General features: G+C 34.7%; 1 protein-coding gene and 1 long non-coding RNA gene across 6 annotated transcripts in view; one reads left to right on the top strand and one right to left on the bottom strand.

Moving 5' to 3' along the window:
* LOC136805882 (uncharacterized) overlaps nucleotides 1-21,355 on the top strand; it is a 34,317-nt gene that overhangs the window by 3,960 nt on the left and 9,002 nt on the right. The window contains exons 2-3 of the long non-coding RNA XR_010846461.1: nucleotides 8,869-8,964; nucleotides 18,014-18,106. This is a non-coding gene — a long non-coding RNA (uncharacterized lncRNA). The remainder of the gene's footprint in view (nucleotides 1-8,868; nucleotides 8,965-18,013; nucleotides 18,107-21,355) is intronic.
* Nucleotides 1-21,355, bottom strand: part of LOC136805880 (77 kDa echinoderm microtubule-associated protein-like) — a 30,737-nt gene that overhangs the window by 8,453 nt on the left and 929 nt on the right. Inside the window, exons 1-12 of one of the 5 annotated variants that reach the window (XM_067062450.1) lie at nucleotides 17,606-17,754; nucleotides 7,824-7,936; nucleotides 7,407-7,586; nucleotides 6,816-6,853; nucleotides 6,161-6,314; nucleotides 5,521-5,656; nucleotides 5,135-5,176; nucleotides 4,867-4,901; nucleotides 4,488-4,605; nucleotides 1,497-1,649; nucleotides 919-988; nucleotides 169-267 (exon numbers count right to left, since the gene is read on the bottom strand). In XM_067062450.1, the coding sequence (XP_066918551.1) occupies nucleotides 169-267; nucleotides 919-988; nucleotides 1,497-1,649; nucleotides 4,488-4,605; nucleotides 4,867-4,901; nucleotides 5,135-5,176; nucleotides 5,521-5,656; nucleotides 6,161-6,314; nucleotides 6,816-6,853; nucleotides 7,407-7,586; nucleotides 7,824-7,936; nucleotides 17,606-17,622 (1,155 nt within the window). In that variant the 5' untranslated portion in view covers nucleotides 17,623-17,754. Of the gene's footprint in view, nucleotides 1-168; nucleotides 268-918; nucleotides 989-1,496; nucleotides 1,650-4,487; nucleotides 4,606-4,866; nucleotides 4,902-5,134; nucleotides 5,177-5,520; nucleotides 5,657-6,160; nucleotides 6,315-6,815; nucleotides 6,854-7,406; nucleotides 7,587-7,823; nucleotides 7,937-9,545; nucleotides 10,027-13,748; nucleotides 13,852-14,901; nucleotides 15,223-17,605; nucleotides 17,755-21,355 lie in introns of those variants that run through there. The other 4 variants (XM_067062448.1, XM_067062452.1, XM_067062451.1 and 1 more) reach the window with 4 other exon arrangements.

Here is a 21,355-nt window from a genome sequence, read left to right as displayed (position 1 = left end):
GTGGGTCACCCGGTATGATTTTGACACAAACTACATCGAGGAGAAATGTGTATGTTTTTTCGGATGTGAATTTACAATTATCAGTCAAGTTATAAATAGAATGTGTTAATCGTACAAAATTGTTGCGTTAAAATAAAAGTGAATGAATTGATGAAATCTCGAACTTACATTGGAGAATTCAAGGGCACACAAACCACGCTCGAACACACCTGAACCCAAAACAGCTTTTGTTTCTAAAGTGCTGGCATCCCATACACGAACGTGAGGCTGAAAATGAAGTACAATTTAACTATTAAATTGTTAGGACGGTTCCTTAACCGTTCACTAAAGTCTTCGGACGTTAAAATCCTTCAGTTTAAATCGGTACAATGGTGTGAAACCGTAGTCACGTGTGCTAAAGGTGTGCTATTCCCGGGGGAGGCACTCAAACGAAGTTGGGAACGGGGACGTGCCGCTGGTCAGGGTCTCTTTTTTAAGCTCTGAAGATATTGACAGGGTCCCAAATTTACTAATTTTCAACATTTTGCCTGACAGGGTCGTCTTTTGGTTATTTTGGACAATTTTCAGGGTGGAAATTAGAAAAATTTTCAATCTTTTGTCTACATTTCGTATTTTTTTGCCACTTTTCTGGGTGAAAATGGGAAATCTTTTTCGATTTTCCTTCCGACAGGGTCCCAAATTTACGAAACATTCATATCTGACAGGGTCCATTTTTCAAACTCCAGCGGCACGTCAAGGTCAGTGCCCCCGGGGTGCTATTGTTGACTACAAGAAAGTTCCTTGACCTAAAAGAGACTCGAAAATCACTAAAACCCTTTCCTAATATAGAGGCCCCCTGGGAAAGGTCCAAGATTGACTTTATCGCGTCTAGAAGTGGTTATAAAGTGTTAAATGAATAATTCAAGTTAAGATACGAACCTTTGCATCATCACCATGACCAGCAACTTGTCCACTGGCAATCAATGTGTTCTTTGGATGAAGTGCAATGCTATAAGAATAAGGGGTTTTTCCTTTTATAGTAATTATTCGATGGGTAACAGGTCGCTCCTAAATTATTAACTTTAGGAATGTGGGGAATAAATTTATTGACATCGAAATTGGGATTTGTCTAATGCCCCTCGTGAATAGTTTTTTTCACTTGTGTGATTGTATGAACATTTTAAAAAGCTGTGTGAATGTTAGTCTGAATTGTAGACCTCTACAAAACCCAAGGTAGTATAAGGAGAACGAATAAGGAGCACTAATCTGTTGGTGGATGCCAGCAGCCTACGTGAATGTGTAAGTTGGAAAACCTTGCGTAAACAAAAACTGCGTTATAATTTCAAAATATAATTGCGTGATTGCGTGAATTGAAAGTTCGCTGGGGTGGGGTGGGCTCTCACACACACACAAAGATAAAACCAAACCAATGAAAACAAATTATATTTAAAATCTACAACATATTATTCAACTTTTCCATGAAGTTTTGAAATTTAAGGGGAAAACTTAAATTATACCATTTGACATCATCATTATGCTCAGTATAGTGTCTTTGTTTGTTTGTCTTTTGGTCATAAAGCACAACTACGCCTGCCATATTGTAAACCAATTCTCCGGTTGCCGGCACAATAAACAAGTTATCACGACAATCTTTTCCTCTATATCCATACCTGATTTTATTGAGGTGACTGTGGTCAAGGAAAACTTCATACACAGTATCATTTAAATATGTCCTGTCAAATCATATCAGTTGTTGTTTTTCGCTCATCATGACCTTAAGTTACCTTACGGTAAATTACAACTAGAACTCTAAGATTCCCTTTTGAATACACGTATTTCCTATTAGCGGATTCATGTAAAAAAGTCACGAAAAACGTCGAGAAAGTCTCTGATTGGCTGAAATATTGCATATACAAGCATATTTTTCCAAATGTCCTGAGTATGAGGTAATCTTTGCATGCCTCCGCCAATCAAAAGTTTGTTTACTCGACGTTTTTTCGTGACTTTTGCATGAATCTGCTAATAGGAAATAGGTGTATTGTACTTTTAAAAACAATGAAATATGTAAATAGAGGCTGCACGATTTTTTATAAGAACGTTCAAAAGCCTTTTGATGTTCTTAACGTGAGACTTAAGCCTAAAAATGTAATCAACATGTTCTTATTTTCACTGTTTTGTGAGTATTCTTGTCCATCCATTTTCCTAAGATAAGAGGGCGTTTTAGAATCCGCAAAGCCTTCAGTTTTCTTAACTTTTTCTAAAAAATTCGGCCATCGAAATCCTATGTTCTCACATGAAGAAACTTGTTTGTAAAATATAACAAGAAGCCCGTTGGGCGTGAAGGCCCAGCGAAAAGTAACGTGTTGAAAACGAGCGTGCAAAACAGCAAATGCATGACCCCGTTGACATGGATCAAAGTGAAGACAGGAAAAAAAATTTCAAAATCACCGCGGTACTTCTCATTGGTTAGATGCTTGAAATTTTATTGAATGGTCTCCTACCAACCGGGCCTACACAGGCGCAGGTTCAACTTTCCAATAAAATTCTAGCCTGTGTATCCAGACTCAAAATTTCAGAAAAAAAAATCTTATCTGGTGTAACTAAAAATGTCGGGTACAGTTTGTTTGATACTGCCTGTGAGTGAACCCTTGTTGACAGACTATCAAAACCCAGGCAGACACACATAATTAACTTACCATATAACCTCTTTTACAAACTCAAAAAACTTTCAAAACTACTTTAAACTACATCAAAACATCAGCCACATCAGGCCACATTTTAAAAAGACTCCTTTCTATTTTGTTTAGAAATGAACCTGTGTTTTCATTTTCATTTGTTCATCTTTTTTCACAAGGTCAGCTTTTTCCATAAATTATGCGCGCCCATAGAAAAATATAAAAAAATCCCCCGAATATTCTGCTTAGTGAGTGGGCGCTTTTTAACGAATTAGGTGCACTCACATATGCAGGGAGAAATATCCCTGCAGGCATGTTAGTTGGACCAGACCGTAAACATGAAAAATTATCTTTAAAGAACTAGACGGTAAAATAGTTTTTACGGTCTGCATATACAAGCTAATAAAATTCATGTGGTTAATGTGAGTTAACAGTTAATGCGAAGATCCAGAAATGACCATTTTCACTGTTCATGCCTTGCAACCATGAGAAATGTTCAATCTAGTTTGAATTTACCCATGAGCTGCATTTTAGTGCCATTAACAGATTCCAGAATTAGTTTATATACTTTGAATAATTACCATCAACTGCTCCAACTTGGGACTATCTGAAAAAACATGGGACAGTAATTCGGCCACCATTTCACCAAACTTCCAAAGTCATTTGATTTGAGTTAAGGAAAGGCGTATTTAAAAATACACGATTTCTCTTTCGATTTTACAGTAAGTGAAAATACAGACCAGATATGCAACAGTCCCATGTTTCGACCAATCGTCCCAAGTTAGAGACGGTTGACGGTATGTGAGTCGAGTTTGAAAAATCAAGCCACCGACTGTTTAATGCGACAGATCCAGAATTGACCATTTTATTTAATGTGTACAGTAGAATCATGAAAAAGTCCCAATCTTGTTAAAGTTTAAACATGAGCTGCATTTTAGTCTCCGCTAACATATTCCAATAATCAGATCTGTGTCGAGTTTGAAAAATCAAGCCACCGCACCAATCGTCAAACGAGACAGATCCAGAAATAACAATTTTCACGCGTAGCCTCATGGAAAAAGTACCAATCTTGTTCCAATTTACACATGAGCTCCATTTTAGTGTCCATTACCAAATTCCAGAATCAGTTTACTTTTAATAATCATGTGTTGAGTTTGAAAATCATACCACGTCCCAACAGCCACTGACACTGTACTGACCGTTGTTAGCGACAGATCCAGAAGTGACTGTTTTCTTGTGTAGCATCAAGGAAAAAGTTCCAATCTTATTCAAATTTACACATGAGCTGCATTTCAGTTTATTTATTTCTATATCAGAAGCCATTATTTCCTAAAAATAAAGTCTTTTCGAAAGCAATAAACTAAAAATAAAAGTGATTTTTAAGGTAGAATTTTCACTCATAAAACTTTATGAAAACTTGAGCAAAGACTATAAGATATGGCAGAATGTTGAAAAAGGTTTATTAAAGAAAATCATTACAAAATATCTTTGGTTTAAAAGTCTCTTGACCACTAAAGCAAAGAAAATGTTAAGAAAGTATGAATCAACCTCCTCGCTTCGACCGCCATCTTGTTTTGTTTTGAAATTTGTTTTTGAAGGAGCGCGAAATCAGAAAATAATTCTTTTATAGCCAGTATCCGACTTTAGCAACCTTTTCCCTCTCCAAACGGCAAAATTAAAAAGTGTGTTACTATGGTTTCAAGCGCCGTTTCTACGAAAACGGACGGACAGACAGCGGAAGGACGGAAAGTTGCAAATGAAAAGCCCTATCGCTAGCGCTGGGCCAAATACTACATTTAAAGGCAACACTTCAGTACTTTATGAAAAAGATACACCCAATCTAATTTGAGTTGTTCTTCAGGTGCTTTTCCGTCGGGATTTGTTTCTTTGTATTCGGTTGGCCGATACAAACGAAGCCCTCTTCCACGAATATAGAATTTCACTGTTTCATCTGGAAAAATAAAGTAAAATCACAGAGGGTAAATACTTAATGATATTACCCTTTAAAGAATTTCAAACCTATGAAATCTTCATTTGTAGATATCCTGATATTGATTTCGGAATGCTTAGGTTAGGTTGATTGAAAAGCCATTGCAGATATGACTATGAAATACTTTTTGAGTGAAATTGTGACTTTGACAGTTATATATTTTGGCTGAAGTTAATGGTACAGTTGTAGAAAGTTGTTTCGTTTGAGCTTTATTTTTCTTACCCACAACATTTTCCTTGTTGTCATCACTTAATGATCTGAAAAAATAAATTAACATGACATTTGTTGATATCTGTTTCATGATTTTCATTTTTCATTCTTTCTTTAATTAACATGATACTTTGAATTCGTTTACTGTCCCGCTCATCGGTTTACCACCACAATCATCAGTGAAATCATGCAGGAAAGCGGTGGGAGATTTGTACAATGTTGACCTTAACTTGAATAAATCCGAGAAGCAAAAAAAAATCGACGGAAGTTTCTGACTTACCCTGAACTGCTAAGTGGTCTTCTCTTCGGAGCTGTTCTTTTTCTGAATATTTTAAAAAACAGTTTAATTGTATCACTATTAAATGCCAGAAAGGGTTATTGCATGCAGCATGTGGACTAATTACTACAAAATCAAATTTCTTTACAGTCCCGATGATGTAATTTGACTGTTTTGCCTTTTCCTCTAAACGATTAGTTTGGGAAAGGCACCGTTCTCAAAGTTCTTCGTCACTCAGCCAGCTTTAAAATTGGTTTCTCAGTTCTAAATATCGGCGAAATTTTCAGAAGCTCAATAAAATTTTTTGTTTTATATTCTTTGTCAATTAAAAAATTCGACACTGTTACATAGATTGTTAAAAACTGGAGAAGACCATTCTGTTTTCTTACGGTGCAAGGATGAGTTTTGGTTTTCCATTATCAGCTGGTAGTTCGTTTGTTCCGTTACTATTGGTGCCCGATGAAGGTGAAGGGGAAGGGAGATCTGATGCTGATTTCCGGTTCGCATTGTTCTTGGCTGAAATACCTGTAATAGGGTCAAAATGAGAATATCTTGGGTTATTAGTCTTCGCTTTCCTTACCTGTTAGGCTTCTGCTCATCCTCTCACGAAAAAGTAAGGAAGTATATCCATCGAGGTCTGCGATTTAGACTACTTATTTGCTCGAAGCTATTGGGACCCCCACAATAATGACACGTTTAAAAATAATAGAATCACTGTACATTCACCCTATAATTAAATCCATTTTAAAAGGAGATGATAGGCGTTTTTATAAGCATATCCAGACTCATGAAAAAAGTTAAGCATTGGCTAAGCATATGTTGAGCCTCAGTCTACGAGATCTCTAAAATTAAATTTACTGCAATAATCGATATGTAAACTGAAGCCAAAGCCCCCAAAATATTTACGTCCTTATGTAAGGATATCATGGGCACATTTGAGGATAAAAAAAAGAATTTTGCTAAGCATAATGTGGCTTTCGAAAATTTACCCTGTGCTTTAAAAAAAAACGCGTAGACAAGGAATTATACTTTTAGAGACGGTTCTTTTCTTGACGGGCGTTTGGCTACCATTAGGCGGCGATCCTCTTGGGCTTGAGGGCGTTGACGAAGTTCTTGCCCTGTTGATTGGTTTTATAGTACCGTTTGTAGTCGGGCTGCTGCTTGACGATAACCGGTTGCCAGCCTGAAAAAATGATTTTAGATTTATAATCTTATCTTCAAAAATTTTATTTAGAACAGCCTTTAGGCGAGGCAAATTTAATTTGTTGTTTTACGGGCGTAGCTATCCAAAAAAAGAGGGACGATCGGAATTTATGGATAAAATGAAAAATTGAACATTAAATTCTCAAAACCTTGATTTTGGCATTCTGTAAAGCAATGAAAATTAAAATATACTGCCAAAATTAATTTTATTTTTATTTTTGGAATTTCAGGGTCGGTCGGGCCCGTAAAACAACTAATCAAATTGGTCTCGCCTTAGAAATCTCATAAACCTACATACAGATGTGCATTTTTTATGTACGTACTTTGAACTATGAAGAAATTTTTCAAGACATTCAAGAAAATGTAATTATTAAAATATTTCAATGCACTTCGTAAAATGTTTGAAAATTGTAAACACTCAAATGTCAATGAAAGTCGACAATAATATAAAGAAAGTAAAATACGACGATAGAAAATTTACCTTAACTGAGTTTGATCGGCTTGGTACCTTGGTTACATCTGTAGATGAAAAAAATTGATCAGTTTAAAAAAACTAAAAAGGAAGGTCGCGAACTCATTTGAAACGCACTAAATAGGAATTCCGGATGTTCAAATTAAACTAGCTATCGTATAGTATGGACAGACCTCTACAAATTACGTCTAATAAATAGAACAAGAAGCTCGAGTCGTTAATGGAAAATAGCAGCGACACCATAGCTCCTATGATTTTGACAGATTGGTCTCCACTTTCGCGCTACGTTCGGTTCCGAAACACTTTGTGAACTTCAAAATTGAAAACGTCAAAAAAGAAGACGTTACAAAGCAAAACCGAAACGGTTTGGCTCCACTATTGCACACTGACAAGCCGTTACGAGCAACCCTGACCTAAGCAATTCCAAACAACAAAACCCCGGAAAATTTAAAATGTCGGAATGAGCAATATACAAGAGTTTTTTTCCAACATACCACACCGGAGCGATACGAAACCGTAAAGTCTGAACATGGCCTCAGAGAAGATCTTATTCATCAACTTGAGGCCTTTACTATAATTAATAAGAGGATATCGGCCTACTTGTTTTGGTTGATGTTTTAGCTGGACTACCATTGGTCATTTTATTTTGTTGGTTAGCCAATTGCGAAAGAACGTCTGATAAAGCACTTTTCAATAAAATGATTTCCATATCTTGTAGGCGTGTCTTCTCTTCTAGGGCGTTGAGTCTTGATTCCATTTCCTCAGAGTTGTGATAATCATCTGATAAAAAGAATGAGAGATAATTTTGCTCAACTGATTGATGTATTAGAATATTTTCAGTGAAGAAAACTGTTAGAAAGATAAACTAATCATAGTTTCGACGTTCTTAAAACGGCACTGATCCACGGAAATCTATCGCTTAAACGGTAGATTATTTTAGACTCCGAAATTCTACACGAATTTGGCCCAATGAATTTTTATTGACAAGCTATCAACTATTTTGGTAGGTGAACTTACCTCCATTACTGGAGAAAACATCATTTTCATCACTCATTGACAGAGCTGTTGTGGACATCTTATCATCTGATGTTGGTGTTAATAAAATTGTTGGCGTGTGTGGATCACTAAAACTGTGAAAAGAACAGGGTACAAATACATCAGTAGAAAACGGAAAATTTTTGGATATCAGTCACCCAAATGAGCCGATTTTTTATATTAGTAGATTACTTTATAGGCTATCATATATACAAAGCCTACAGCCAGAGATGTTATCATGTTCAAATGATACTTTTTTTGATGAAGAATTCGGTTAATTGTGAATTGTCTGAGAATGTCAAGAAATCAAACTCTAAAGACAGAAACAGTGTGACAGCGTGAACTTGGATATTCATGTTTGGCACGGAGTATTTATTCAAATTACATATTGCAACATAATTTTGCTAAACCCTTTTTTACTTAGATAAACCTAGGATCTTTTTAATTTTTGACGCAGTCATCATCAAGCAGTCAAGAATAGTAAGATGACCTCACTCAGACGAGACTTTCTATTTTAAATCACCCAAACATAGTATTGAGAGATTGGAAAAAAAATTCAAAGTGGGATTTTATAAAAATTCCTCAAAAAAATTGAAAAATTGAAAATGAATGTAAGTGAAAAGTGAAGATTTTCTGAAATTGGAGAAAATTATTACTCAAGAAAAAGTTTGCTGGTTTGGCATATATTTCAAGTTTTACAGCACATCAAAGTCGGGCCAAAATGGCCAATGGGTAAAATGAGCCTTCACAAGTAAACTTAAAAACCATATCAAAAAAAAAAAAAATTACCTAGATTTACTAATATTCCCCCCGAGAGTGTTTTTAATGAAATGAACGAAAAGAACAATTTCTGTTTACGGTAGTTGTCCTGACCATTCTAGAACTAAGTGATATCGTCCTAATATTTCGATAGTAGGTTGGTCAGAAATGATTGAAATATATTTTTAAAGTTGTATTTCTATAGGTTTCTACCAGCATGCGTATGAATTATTTTGTAAACTTATTTCACAACATCCAATCTTTCTAGGCATGACCAAGTATTTCGAAAGATCGTGAAAAAATAGCAGTGGTATAAAAATTGGTTGCATAGATCACAGCAAGCACTTGAAATCACACTAAAAATGTAAGCTTACTTTAATTAATATCCATTCATTTCTCTAAACTTCTATCTGGCTGACTGTCTTTCACAAGTAATCCTTTGGATTTTTTATAGAGTGTGTCCGGAAAATAAGCGTAACCGATTTTATATAAAATAAAATTCTCAAAGCCCGTACACTACTGAAGTCGAGCATAATCAAATTATAATATCCGCATTCTATTTCACCGTTCAACATATTGAATTAACATTGGATTTCGATTTAAAATCACGCTCGGTATAGAAGTTTTGGTTTACATAAAATCTGTTTTTCTTTCTGTTCCACTTTTTTCGGACACACTGTAGATTTTCCAACTTGAGAGCTCGTCAATTGTATATTCCTTAATTTGATGCTGTCAATGTTGTTGTCTAATTTGTCCTAATCGGTAAACGTTCGATTTTATTAACTGAGTTGCTAACACAGATAAAATACTCTGATAAGTTTTAAGATAAATTTTACAGTACTACTTTTGCCTGAAAAATTTTGGGTGAATAAAACAACCCACAACTTTAAGTTAATTTAAGGCAAACTAATAAGGAATGATTTTTGAAGAATGTTCTTTACTTACAGAGGATAATCCATTGTTCTGCCAAAATTAAATTTCGTTACAAAATAGGTGTATCAAAAATCCCTTTGCTTTTTCCAAAAAATTTTTATACAATATTAACCCATCTAAATTGATCTTTACTTTCAAATTTTACACCAACCTTTCCACCTTTAACTGAGAAATTTCTTAGCTTTCCTTTGTTTAGTTGTTCAGCTTGTTTTTTTTCGCAAGTTTATCCTGCCGCGGACTCAATTTTTTGTTTGCGTTACCCTGGGTTTAAAATTTTTCCTCAAACAATGCGTTTCAGTAACCTTGACGGCTAACAAACTGAATAACTCTCTCATCAAATTGACGGTAGTTATTATTTTTCAATTTTTATTTTTATCATAAGTACCATAAGCCATGTATAGAAACCCATAGATTGATATAGTAGCTCTAAGCTCAAACCGTTTGCTTTTTCCGAAATTCCAGCCTTTGACATCAAAAGGTTTACGTAAGAATTACTAAAACCTGTTATTTTGCATAAATTTCTCTCTCGTTGAGCTTCAAGCTTAAATTCTGCGTCTTTCTTTTAAAAGCAGAACGCGTAGCTTTACACATGTATTTTTTTAAATATAGGTGATAAATGCTTTGAGTTCAAACTATTGAAAATATTATGGGATTATCCTTTATAGGTTTTCCAAAATATTTTGATTCCAGTTCAGAAATTTATCGAAACTTCTGCTGCGCATTTCACAAGAATGCGAATAAAAAGTAATGTTCTTGGAAAATGGAAGGCAAGGCAAAATATCTCTGATGAACATCAAGTGAAGATCTTTTAGAAAAATTTAGAAAATATCTTAAGTATTTTTCTGTGAATCAACGCACGCGCAAAATATATACATAGTGGTACATGAAACATGGTTCGATGGTTACTCAAATATTTTTTTGTATTGTAGTGCCCACATGCCTTCGAGAAGGCCACTTTCACGTTATCCAATTTCTAGAATGGGATGCGCTGTTTGTATACGTGGTCCCTTGATTTCGAACTTTCTATAATGCGTAAAAAAGCTATGGTCCCGTTTACTTTTTACATTTCTTATTGGTCTTATAGAACCCTCAAAAATTGAAATAGAGAGTCGGAATCAGCTGTAGTTCAACAGATCAAAATATAACGTGACGTCCTGGCCGGTTAAGAAACAAAAAGGCTATAATACATATTAAGTATTATTATCCAATTATCAAAAAAAATAACATATAACATATTGTAGGACATGTTTTGATAGTTACAATGAGATTAGCTGTTTTATGCATGTTATAACATCGCTCGGTGTGACGTAACGGAAGCTATGTTGCGATATAAACTCTCATTCACAGCTTGTATAGAAATAGAAAACATGCAAACGAGATTCGTGGAAGGTTTCAAGAGAAAGGAACACTGGACTGGAAAACTTTCTGAGGGTGCTTTAAAGGGGTGTCACGCCCTATTCGGAGAGGCTTGGAACTGAGCTTCTGAGGACGACGAAACGTACCTCTATTACGAGAAATTCACCTTAAATAAAAGTTACGTTCCTGTCGACTTTTGTCTAACCATATTTCGTCTCATTTGAAATAGTCAAAATAAACAAAATATCATATAGTCATCGCCAACAATTTGCCCTTTTCTAAATTGCTTTAAAGCCACAAGTGTGAAAAGACTAAAAAGTTTTACATTGATACAACACTAGGCCATGTAACACTTGCAGTGCAGAACAGTAGTTTACATTTCTTTGCGAACTAAAAAAATTTAAAGCTCCGCCCCCTGCTGTTCATGTAACCTCAATTAGGGAACATTTTATTTCCATCCAAAACCGCCGTGTATTATAAACACTTTGAAAAAATATCCAAAATTTATTAACAATGGTGAAATATCCCACCCGCAGTTATTTAATAACCACTCTTTTCTCTCTTGAAATCTTAAACTCTATAAGGTCTCTCTGTGAAGAGAGACCCTCAGAGAGAGATCTCAGAGAGAGATGTGTCTACGGTCCCTTTTGCCCCCCTCGTACAGGAGCACAAATAATACGAAAATTCTACTTCTACTTCTACTATATTTTTCTTCCATTTACCTGTTCCAAAAGCTGACAAATCGACGGTCGATATACCCTTCAACTTTCCCAATTAAGTTTGTTGGTACTAATGTTGTTACTTTAAGGGCAGAAACTCTCGCGGGCAGAAAGCTTCGCGAGACCGAAAAGTCGCGAAATTTCGCGGATTTAAGTTTCGCGATTTTTACTTTTTGAAGAAAATTTACGGAAGAAACTTTCGCCGTTTTTTGTGAATGTTCAATTTTAGTAGCAATAACTTTCGCGAGAGGCTAGGGAAAGTGAATAAAAAATTATTTCAAATCTCATTTTTTTCTTCAATCGAAAGAGTGATATGCTAATAAATGGGATGAGCTGGAGTTTTTACAAAATACTTCACTAATTGGTCATTTGAAGTGATAGAGATGACGCGTTCTTTAGAAAAAGCAATACGATTCTTTTATTACATCTTAACTACCAACCAAATCAAATAAGAACTTGTAAAAACTCCAGCTTGTCCCTAATAAATGAAAGATAAACTATTTGCACTTCTTCCTCTCATTCCGAATCCTAGTCACTGCGATAATATCGATAATATCGACTCCCCTCGGCTTTTAAAACTTGGAAAAACTTTCGCGATTTTTAGGAAAATTTCATTTCTCGCGAAATTAACATTCGCGAATTTCTTGTTTAATTTCTTACCTGGCAGAAACTTTCTCGAAAAAATGCCAAAAACGCGAAAGTTTCTGCCCGCGAAAGTTTCTGCCCTTAAAGTACTTTTGAGCCAGCAATGTGTCCTCCTGACTACGTATCCTTGTCAAAATAACAACAACATTAAAAATTCACACTAGAAAAAAGCATTTCGAGGCATATATACATTTCACGTGCCAAAAGATATCATATTTTTAGTAAAAATCCTTAAAAAAATATTTGTTTTAAAGATCTTAGTGGCCAACACTTACAGTGTTAATCTTGAGCACCTTTAAACGTTTCATAAATATTGACTAATTCTTAAGTATTTTGATCTTCTTAATTTTGTTAGCTATTGTATCATCTTCTACCCTAACATCACGCCGGGATCACGCCATCCTAGCATAGGTCTTAGGTCTCATCATATTGAAATTTAAAAAAAACATTACTACCTAGCACTCTCAAAGATACTCTTGGCATAAACGTTGTTTCAAATCTCAACTTTAACACTCTGCAATATCGATAGCCAACAGATACGTTCCTTATTTAGCCTTTCGCGAATCACCATTTTGAAATTCAAATGGATTTTTTGCAAATAGATAACTCTAACTTTATAGAGTTCTGAAAGAAAACTTTCGTTGCTGCAGCTTCTGAAATTATTTGACTCTTAAACATTTGAAAACCTTACATATCATTGACTTTTCTATGATTTCTCCCTACACGATTGGAACATACACTAGCATACTTTTCGCACATGTCTCAAAAACCAGTTTTCAAACTTTCATTAAATTATTTTCAAACTGTTTCGTCTACATTCTTTATATCAATATCTCTAGTCTAGTTTTGTTTCTTCTACATCTGCCCTGGGATTTCCAACTATATCACACATTAAACTAGAATATTCCATACTGTGCCAAAGCTTTTAACCAATCTTTGAATCTTCGAAGCTTTATTTTCGGGTCTTAGAACTTATAACCAATAATAACCAATAATATTTCCAAAGATTGTGATTTTGAAAGTTTTCGTATAAAATCCTATGAGATGGTACAAAGTTGAAATGAAACAGGATATCTAGTGCTTTTGACTAGCCCCAGCCTCTTGCCTACGGCTTGCGATGAAGTCGTTAAGTCGTCCAGTGAACTATCAAACCAAGGGGTTAAATACTTAACTTTTTTTTGGATTTTTATGAAAACATTGCGGATAATCGGTCATAATTATAGCGTCTGCATAAAATGTTTGTTTTGTTTTCAAAGTCTTTTAAGTTGACCTCAACTTTAACCCAACTTAACCTTCAAATCTAATAAAATGATTAGAACTTCAAACTGTTAAATAACGAAATTTTCATAGTACACAATGAATGAGCCTTCAATGTTTTTGTAATCTCATAACAGATCATCCATTCTAGGCATTCAACATTTCTTTGCAAAATCAGAACAAAGATTCTTATATGATTCTCATAGTGAAGATACGGGAAGGACTCAAAGATAACTACCTCGAAAACTCGTGAAGTTACTTTTACCTTCTCGACTGTCTGATCCAAAAGAAATCTTGATGCGCTCAAATGTGTGTACGTTCTAAAGCCACAAAACTAAGGATGGCTGTAAAGTTTACAAAAATACCTCAAGCTGTAGTAAAACAAGCCAAAATAAACATTTCCTGATTCTGTGGGTAGCAACATAGAAATTGGATCGGATATAGACGTACTCATAATGTTTGGAGTGTTAAGGGGATTTTTTAGATGTAGTTTGCAAATAAACAAACAAGAGAAGGAGGATCGTCTGATATTTTGGTGCAACGGGCTCCAGAAAATGTCCGTACATGGGGGTGGAGAATATAGTGTCCGCGGGTAGTGAAAATGCGGGTAGTGAAAATGTAATTGGCTCTTTTTGGGGGTATTTTTGCTCTGCTTAATGGTAATTTTGTTCTGTTTGAGGTTATTTTTGAATGTCCAGTGGGTCAACTGATGCTTGTCGAGGGGGTTAGACCTGCCGTCCGGGGGTGGGTCAAAAGTCACAATGTCCGGCCGATAAATTTCGAAGAAATGTCATATCCTCCACCCGCATATTCACATTTTTTCTGGAAAAGCCCAATTATAGGTGTGCGTTGAAGACAAAGTCATCTTATTTAATCAAGCTTGAAATAATCAGATTTTACCCTAACCCTAATCAGATTATCACTATCAGACTCTTTTACCAGTCTACACAGAAGAACCTGGTGGGACTGGATAGGCCTTCCAAAAAAAGGAAAAAAACTTTTCCTCTACATATATTAGTGATTTTAAGTCTTCCATAGGGTTTTCCTTGTCGGATGAATATATAGTTGACGCTCTCTAATTTGATTTTCAAGGGGAATTGGATTTTCATCGAATAAGGAAGCGTATCAAATAGTAGAATGTCGTTTATGAGAGTTTCTTGTTGATGGTACCTTTCAATATTATCGAATAATGGAGCGTATCAAATAGTAGAACGTCGAATAGTAGAGCGTCTGTACGCTACTGTAGTTTACCAAATACGCCAAATACACATGAAAAAGCTCTTGCGCAGTAGTCTAATTCTCGGTTTATTCATATAGAAAGAACCTTCTATAAGAGACTTTTTCGCGCGCTCGCTCGTCTAGAAAGAAATTGACAACAAAAAATCACTTACCTTGCTTTTCTCTGCTCTTCTTGGATCGAATACAAAAATAAGCGCATTACATAAAAACCCTTTTGCACGGATTTTTGTATCTACACTTCTCTTTTGTTTTAAGAGAAAATATTACGTGGTAAGGTTACGTTTCGTGCAGTAACATGCAATAGTCATAAATCAAGCGAAACTTTATCTGTACCAAATATCTTCTGTGGTGAAATCTGTCTTTATTCAGTATAGTATAGTGAGAAGCCTTGTCAAGTCGTCATTTGATCACAATACAAAAGACCAATTGACCACAAAAGTTGACAAAGTTTTATATGTAATGTTTTTCTTTCTACAACAGAATAAGGATTTTATTTCATACTTGGACTACAATTAATGGATAGTAACTATTATAAGTTTTGTAAGATTCATCAGGTTTTATTTAGACCGCTTGCGTTGAACGGAGGAAAGCCCTCCAACAGGCTACGGGAAATTGACTCTAACTAGTACAAGCCTTCTTTTAACAAAGAATAGAATGACATATTTTTTCTGTTCCACACGTTAGAGGGAGAATTGAAACAATGTTTTTAACACTAGGGGTCTAAGTTGGAAATGTATTATATACTATTCTGATATTATATCTCACAGCTTTCTTTCATGTATAAATACTTCCGCCATTTTCTGTGTGACTTATAATAACTCACAAAGTCGCCAATTTCTATCCAGAAGCTAAAATGAATTTATAACGTTATACACTTTTTTAAGAAACATGAAAATTCAATTCCTTCCAATTCATCCTCTTCTACGATTCTACAATTTCTATCCTTCTGTCACATTCATAATTTTGGGTATTACAGGGTACACTTTACTCCGGTGTCACAGTAAAATATTACTACCCAAAATTTATACTCTCCAGTCATTATTTACTGGGAAATAATTACTCCCCAGTAATCTTTTCCCAGGAAATTATTACTTCCGGGAGTATAAATTTACGCAAAAATAAGGACTCCCTTCGGGAAATTTTTACTCCCCTGATAGTATACCAAAAAACTGGCATAGATCACGATCAACATTCGGTTTCCTAATCTTTTTTTTCCTGTTTATCATGAATGAATAACAAAAAAATATGGAAACTTTTACTGTTATTTTGAAATTTAAATTGAATTTAAACTTTTTTCTTGATTGCGATTTGCTTGGGTTAGAAAATTGAGAGATATTTTAAAAACCTGGCTACATCTTGACACTGCAACACTGTTTTCTTTATTTTGAAATAATTCTTGAAATTTTAATTCAAAAAATTCTTGTTCGTAGAGCTTTTTCTTGGCCCAATAAAAATTCTAATAAAAAGGCATCTTTCTTGACAATACTGATTTCCCCCCGTTCATACAACCCCCCCCGTCTATTATATTTTACAGAAATTTCGGACCCCCTTCGAGACCCCTTTTATATTTGGACCCCTCTATTATTCGGGTTCTTAGAGTAGAATATTTCAAAAGGAAAATGAAGATAAAAATCGCTACAGTGGGGATAGCATTCTTTGATTTTTCCCCGAACGGATGAAAATATTCTTGGCGTCACCAGTTCAACGGGATGGGTGGGGGTAACAACGGGTCACTTTAACTTGTAGATGATTTTATGGCTAGGTTTTCTTTTACAGCAACCACAACAATAAAGTTTATGGATTACAGTATGCATACATTTTTAAAACGTTTCTACTTAGCAAGTGACTTCGTTGATTGGAATGTCCAAATCGAATGTTTTAATTCGAATATGCAATAGCCGGAATTTACCAGGGAGTCATAATTTACTGGGAAAATAACACTCCCCCTAATTAGAGCAAATAAATTTGCAATTTGAAGGGGAGTAATTTTTTCCACGGGGGAGTAATAATTTCTCTGGTAATTATTACTCCGGGGGTAATTTTTTCCCGGGAAATTATAACTGAGGGAGTGATTTTTTTCCGGGGAGTAAAGATTTACGGTTACACCGGTTTCCAGAGCAATTTAACCTTTTTAATCATTCTTACAAAAAATCATGTAAAATCAGGTGTAGGAAGGAACGTTGCAAAGAAATTAATGATAGTCCTAAGTACTTACATCCCATGAGAAATCACTTCTTAGGAAGAAAATCTAGAGTCACATACTTGAAAAGTTTCGTTCCAATATCTTGTATCGGATGTCAAGTAAGTCTTTATGTGCTTTTGTCAAACGGTTTACGTTTTTATAAGAACAAACTGCATTACAACATAATGAAGCTCCGATGACCAAAAGTTTAAGAACAAATTAAGAACATATTCAGAACATTTTAGGCTTAAAACTAAAAAAGTTAAGAACGTGAAAGTCTTCTAATACATCGAATTCATACTTTCTAGTCAACGATCGTTGATTTTTACAGCAGGAATTTTCCAAAGCACCCCATAATCTTTTATCTTTTATTATTTAACGTTATTCGTATGATACGGAAGTTACCGTGTGTCGATTGAGCACTTCCATGTTTGAATTATCAATACCCCTTAAAATTCAACGGGATTTGCTTTTCAGGTGCTCAAAATAAAGTTTCTATACACTTTACCCTGTGGAAACAATGCATTCGTAATTGTCATAATTAGACTTTATACTTTGATAGTGGTTTCCACACGGCAGCAAAAAAAGAAAGCACACTTGAGCGAATGGACTATAGAAATGAGATAGTCACTCAGGACAAGGGCATGAAATTAAAAAGAAATAAATTAGCTTACTTTGAAATTGCCTGCATCCGTTACTTGAAGAGTTTGTCTCAATAAAAATGATGAAAATTTGTTGACAAATTTGATAAGAATTTTAATGAAATGATGACAATTATTTCAAAATGACTTGATAAACTTTTTTAAACGATTGAAATGTCTTTTTGGTCTTTATTTGTGAAGTTGTGAAAAGTAACAACCATTTTCTTGATTTGAGAGTACCCGAGAAATGAGAGATGTGTAAAAAAATTTTAACTTTTGAATATTGACAAAATTTTTCATCATGTTTAGGGAAGAAAAAAAAGATTTTCCTTCTATTTGTTTTTGTCAATATACGTCAGTTTTTTTGCTCAAGCGTATTTTTGGTTTCAGTTTTTTCATTTGGTGATTTTTTAATTTACGTAAATTCTTTTTTCGTTTTAGGAGACTTCCGGCAAGGTCGAGAAATGCTTGTGACCCTGCATGACCTACCTGAAAGAAGAAAGTCTTACTTCAATTCAGCGTAATGTTATTTAGGTATGTAATACACTGTTTTTTCAATGACTGGATGGGTGTTCTTAACATGTTCTTATTTTCGCGATTTTTTGAGTATTTTTGTCCATTTTCCTAAGAAATTGGGTGTTTTAGAGTCCGCATAGCCTTAAAATGTTCTTTGCTTGTTCTTAACATTTTGGTCATCGAAGCCTTATGTTCTTATATAGTTTGTTCTTATAAAAAAACGTGTGTTGAATTTGTGATTAAGAAAAGGCTCACTGTGTCATTACTCTTGTCTCCCGAATAGACGGGGGAAGGGGGTTTGAATAAGCAGGGGGTTAGGAACAATTAGCAATTACCGGGGGGTGTCTATTCGGGAGACAAGAGTAATCATAAATTTGTGGCCTCGAAGCTTTAGGCGAGGGATTATTTTAAAGGTTGAGCTTCAAAAAGCTGCAAAAAGCGCAAAAACTGGACAAACAGCTGTTTCTGACTGAAAAACACTGTTTTTAAGGGCCAATATCTCGAGTTAAGTACAGAAATCACCTATACTCGGGATATATCTCTAATCTTAATTTTTTGAGAGCTTTTCAAAAATCTCAAGCTAAAATGTTCATTAATTCTTGACCCTATGATTTTTGCCTGAGACCGTCATATTTTGTCCGAAAATCACACCAAAGTGTCCGAAAAAAAATTGGAACCTATGTTAATTTGATTCCCCTACTCCTTACCTTTCCAAAAATCTATAACAAGTGCTTTGAGCAAAACAATTGAGCGATTTTACAAAATGCCCTTTACTATACTACACCGGTATCTTCGAAACTGAAACTAGATTTTGAAAATAAAACATCTTGAAAATAAAACCTTATTAATGTACTAAAATTCCTCATTTACATATTCATTTCTTCCATATTTACCAAGTAGCCTGGCAAATAATCTCTGTCTCCTAAGTATTTTTAAACATTTTCTCAGCAACCATATCTGCCATTTTCAAACTCGTGATTTTTAAACCATTAGAAAATGTTTTCAGATTCTCATCTTCATTTTCCTGATTAATCCTAAGAAAAAATAACGAGTCCACAGACTTTGTAGCTTTTCAAGCTTGATTTCTATAATCTTTCAATTGATGCTATAGAAAACTACCACGAATTAATCTCCATACAAATTACACTTAAGTTTGACAGCCAAAAAAGACAAACAGATAATCTTCACTGCCTCTAATCATAATCTTTATAATCGTTTTAAAAAGTTACCCGACTGTCTTTCTTAGTGTTTATACCAAATCACACACAATTGAAATTAACGTCTAAACGACATGTGAATTATTACCATAGCATTGCTAAATGTTACTACGTATTAATTATAACCGTTTAATTATAATGTATCTTTAATTGTCATACCGCTTCCGGAATATGTTTCTATGTGGGTTTGTTTCTATAAGAAATTTCGAAAAAGTCCCTAGCACTTTTAGTCCACTTGGTTCAATCTATCTAACTAATACACGTTGTTAAAGGATTTTCAAAGTTTTTCTAAGCCTAACAGATGTTTAAGGCATGTCCCAAAATTTGCTCACAAAATTTTTTTGAGGTTTTTTTCTTTCTTTCAAATACTGTTTAGAAATTTGTTCTTATTAAAAACTTATTGATTGAAATGATGAAGAGCGGTATTGCCTCGTTTAATGAAAAGTGCTTAAATATACACCATTTCTGACGAATTTGGAACGTCTCTCGCCTAATTTCCGCAACGTAGTAGCCGCGATAAAAATACATCAACGGCTTTTTTAAATGCCTATTCAAAACTATTAACGACAGTAAGTATTAAAATAGATGAATGTCGCCGACGCCGACTTTTTTACAGGCAAGAATAGCAAAGTAGATACAGCCACGAAAATATATCGCTTATACTTCCTAGGTTTTTGTTTTGAAAATACTTATTTTTTCATATCTAAGCACTATAAGGAATATGTTTTTAAGAAACACGTTTGACCTACTACGAAGGAAGATACGCCTTCGTTTGACGTCTTTGACGTCTTTATTATTGATGTCGTGACTCTTATTGGAACGGCGCGCCGCCATAGCATGTTAACTATAAAACCTAAGGATCCGAGGTCGAAACACTTCAATTCAAACTTACCTACACAAGATTCCAACTCCAATGAAATAAGGTTGGCATGGCGTTCCAGTACTGTTTCCAATAAGCTGATGTGTATCGATTGTTTACATAAGTAATACCTACTTTTTGTTGTCATTGAAAATTGAACCTTAGTGACCTAACCTTAATGACATAATAATGTTTGTATACGTCATTACAGTTTACTGTATAAGAAATTTTGAAAGGTATTGATAGAGAACTTGAATTTTCTTTAAATATCATCCTTTTATAGATTGGGTACACGTTAACCAAACTTTAAATTACTGGAGCCGTCGTAAGTTCTTTATTTGGAATGTATGTGTATCATGAAAAGATGGACTAATGAACCAATCGCAACCCTAGCAATTAATATTCATTTTTCTGGATCAAATTAGCATTTATGAATTTTGTACTATCCAACTCTATTTATGAAAAACAATTCAACCATTTAGAAGTCTGTAATCTTTATCCAAAATATAAAAAACAATATCATGGAATTTAAGCACTTGTTCAATTTTTCTTATAAAATAAACTAAATAATCATCTCTCAAAATATCTCAAAAATATGGCATCCAAAAACAAGGAGAATGTCAAATTTTCTCACAAGTGCGCTCCTTGAAATCGTCGTCAAAGTCGTCAAGAAAATGACATGCCTGGTCTGGCAGTATTCCTCCCTCCTCCCTATTGATTACCTGCTTGCTTGCACGCGATGGTGGCATACAGTAGGCTGGCTACGCGTAAATAAGCTCATAATATTCATTCAACGTTAGATAAACGTTACAAATACGTAAACTTTTCAGATGGGTATGTCTCAAGAAGGGCGGAGACTGAAACAATTTATGTCTACTTGTGAGGGAATCACTAATTTTAGCGCTCCCCTGGTCTTTTCACAGCCCCACAATTGCAGCTATTATTTAGCAAAAAAGAGAACCTTTTTTACCCAAAGAACTTCACATTCAACAAAATTACCCGACCCAAACTTCTTCAATCTCAGACGGATATCACCGTCTTTGTGAAGTAAATCAAGAGGGATGTCCGTCTCAAAATTCTGCATAATTTTCCTAAATTTGCTATGTAAAATCCGTTTTCCGTCTCAGACAAAAAAACCTTGGTTTGACCGCTGTACCAAGTGATTATAAAATCTTACCTTTTACATCTACC

Source organism: Clytia hemisphaerica, unplaced genomic scaffold (genome assembly GCF_902728285.1).
Source record: "Clytia hemisphaerica strain Z4C2 unplaced genomic scaffold, Clytia hemisphaerica genome assembly, whole genome shotgun sequence".
Classification (NCBI taxonomy): domain Eukaryota; kingdom Metazoa; phylum Cnidaria; class Hydrozoa; order Leptothecata; family Clytiidae; genus Clytia; species Clytia hemisphaerica.
This window is presented reverse-complemented; position numbering and strand designations above follow the sequence as displayed.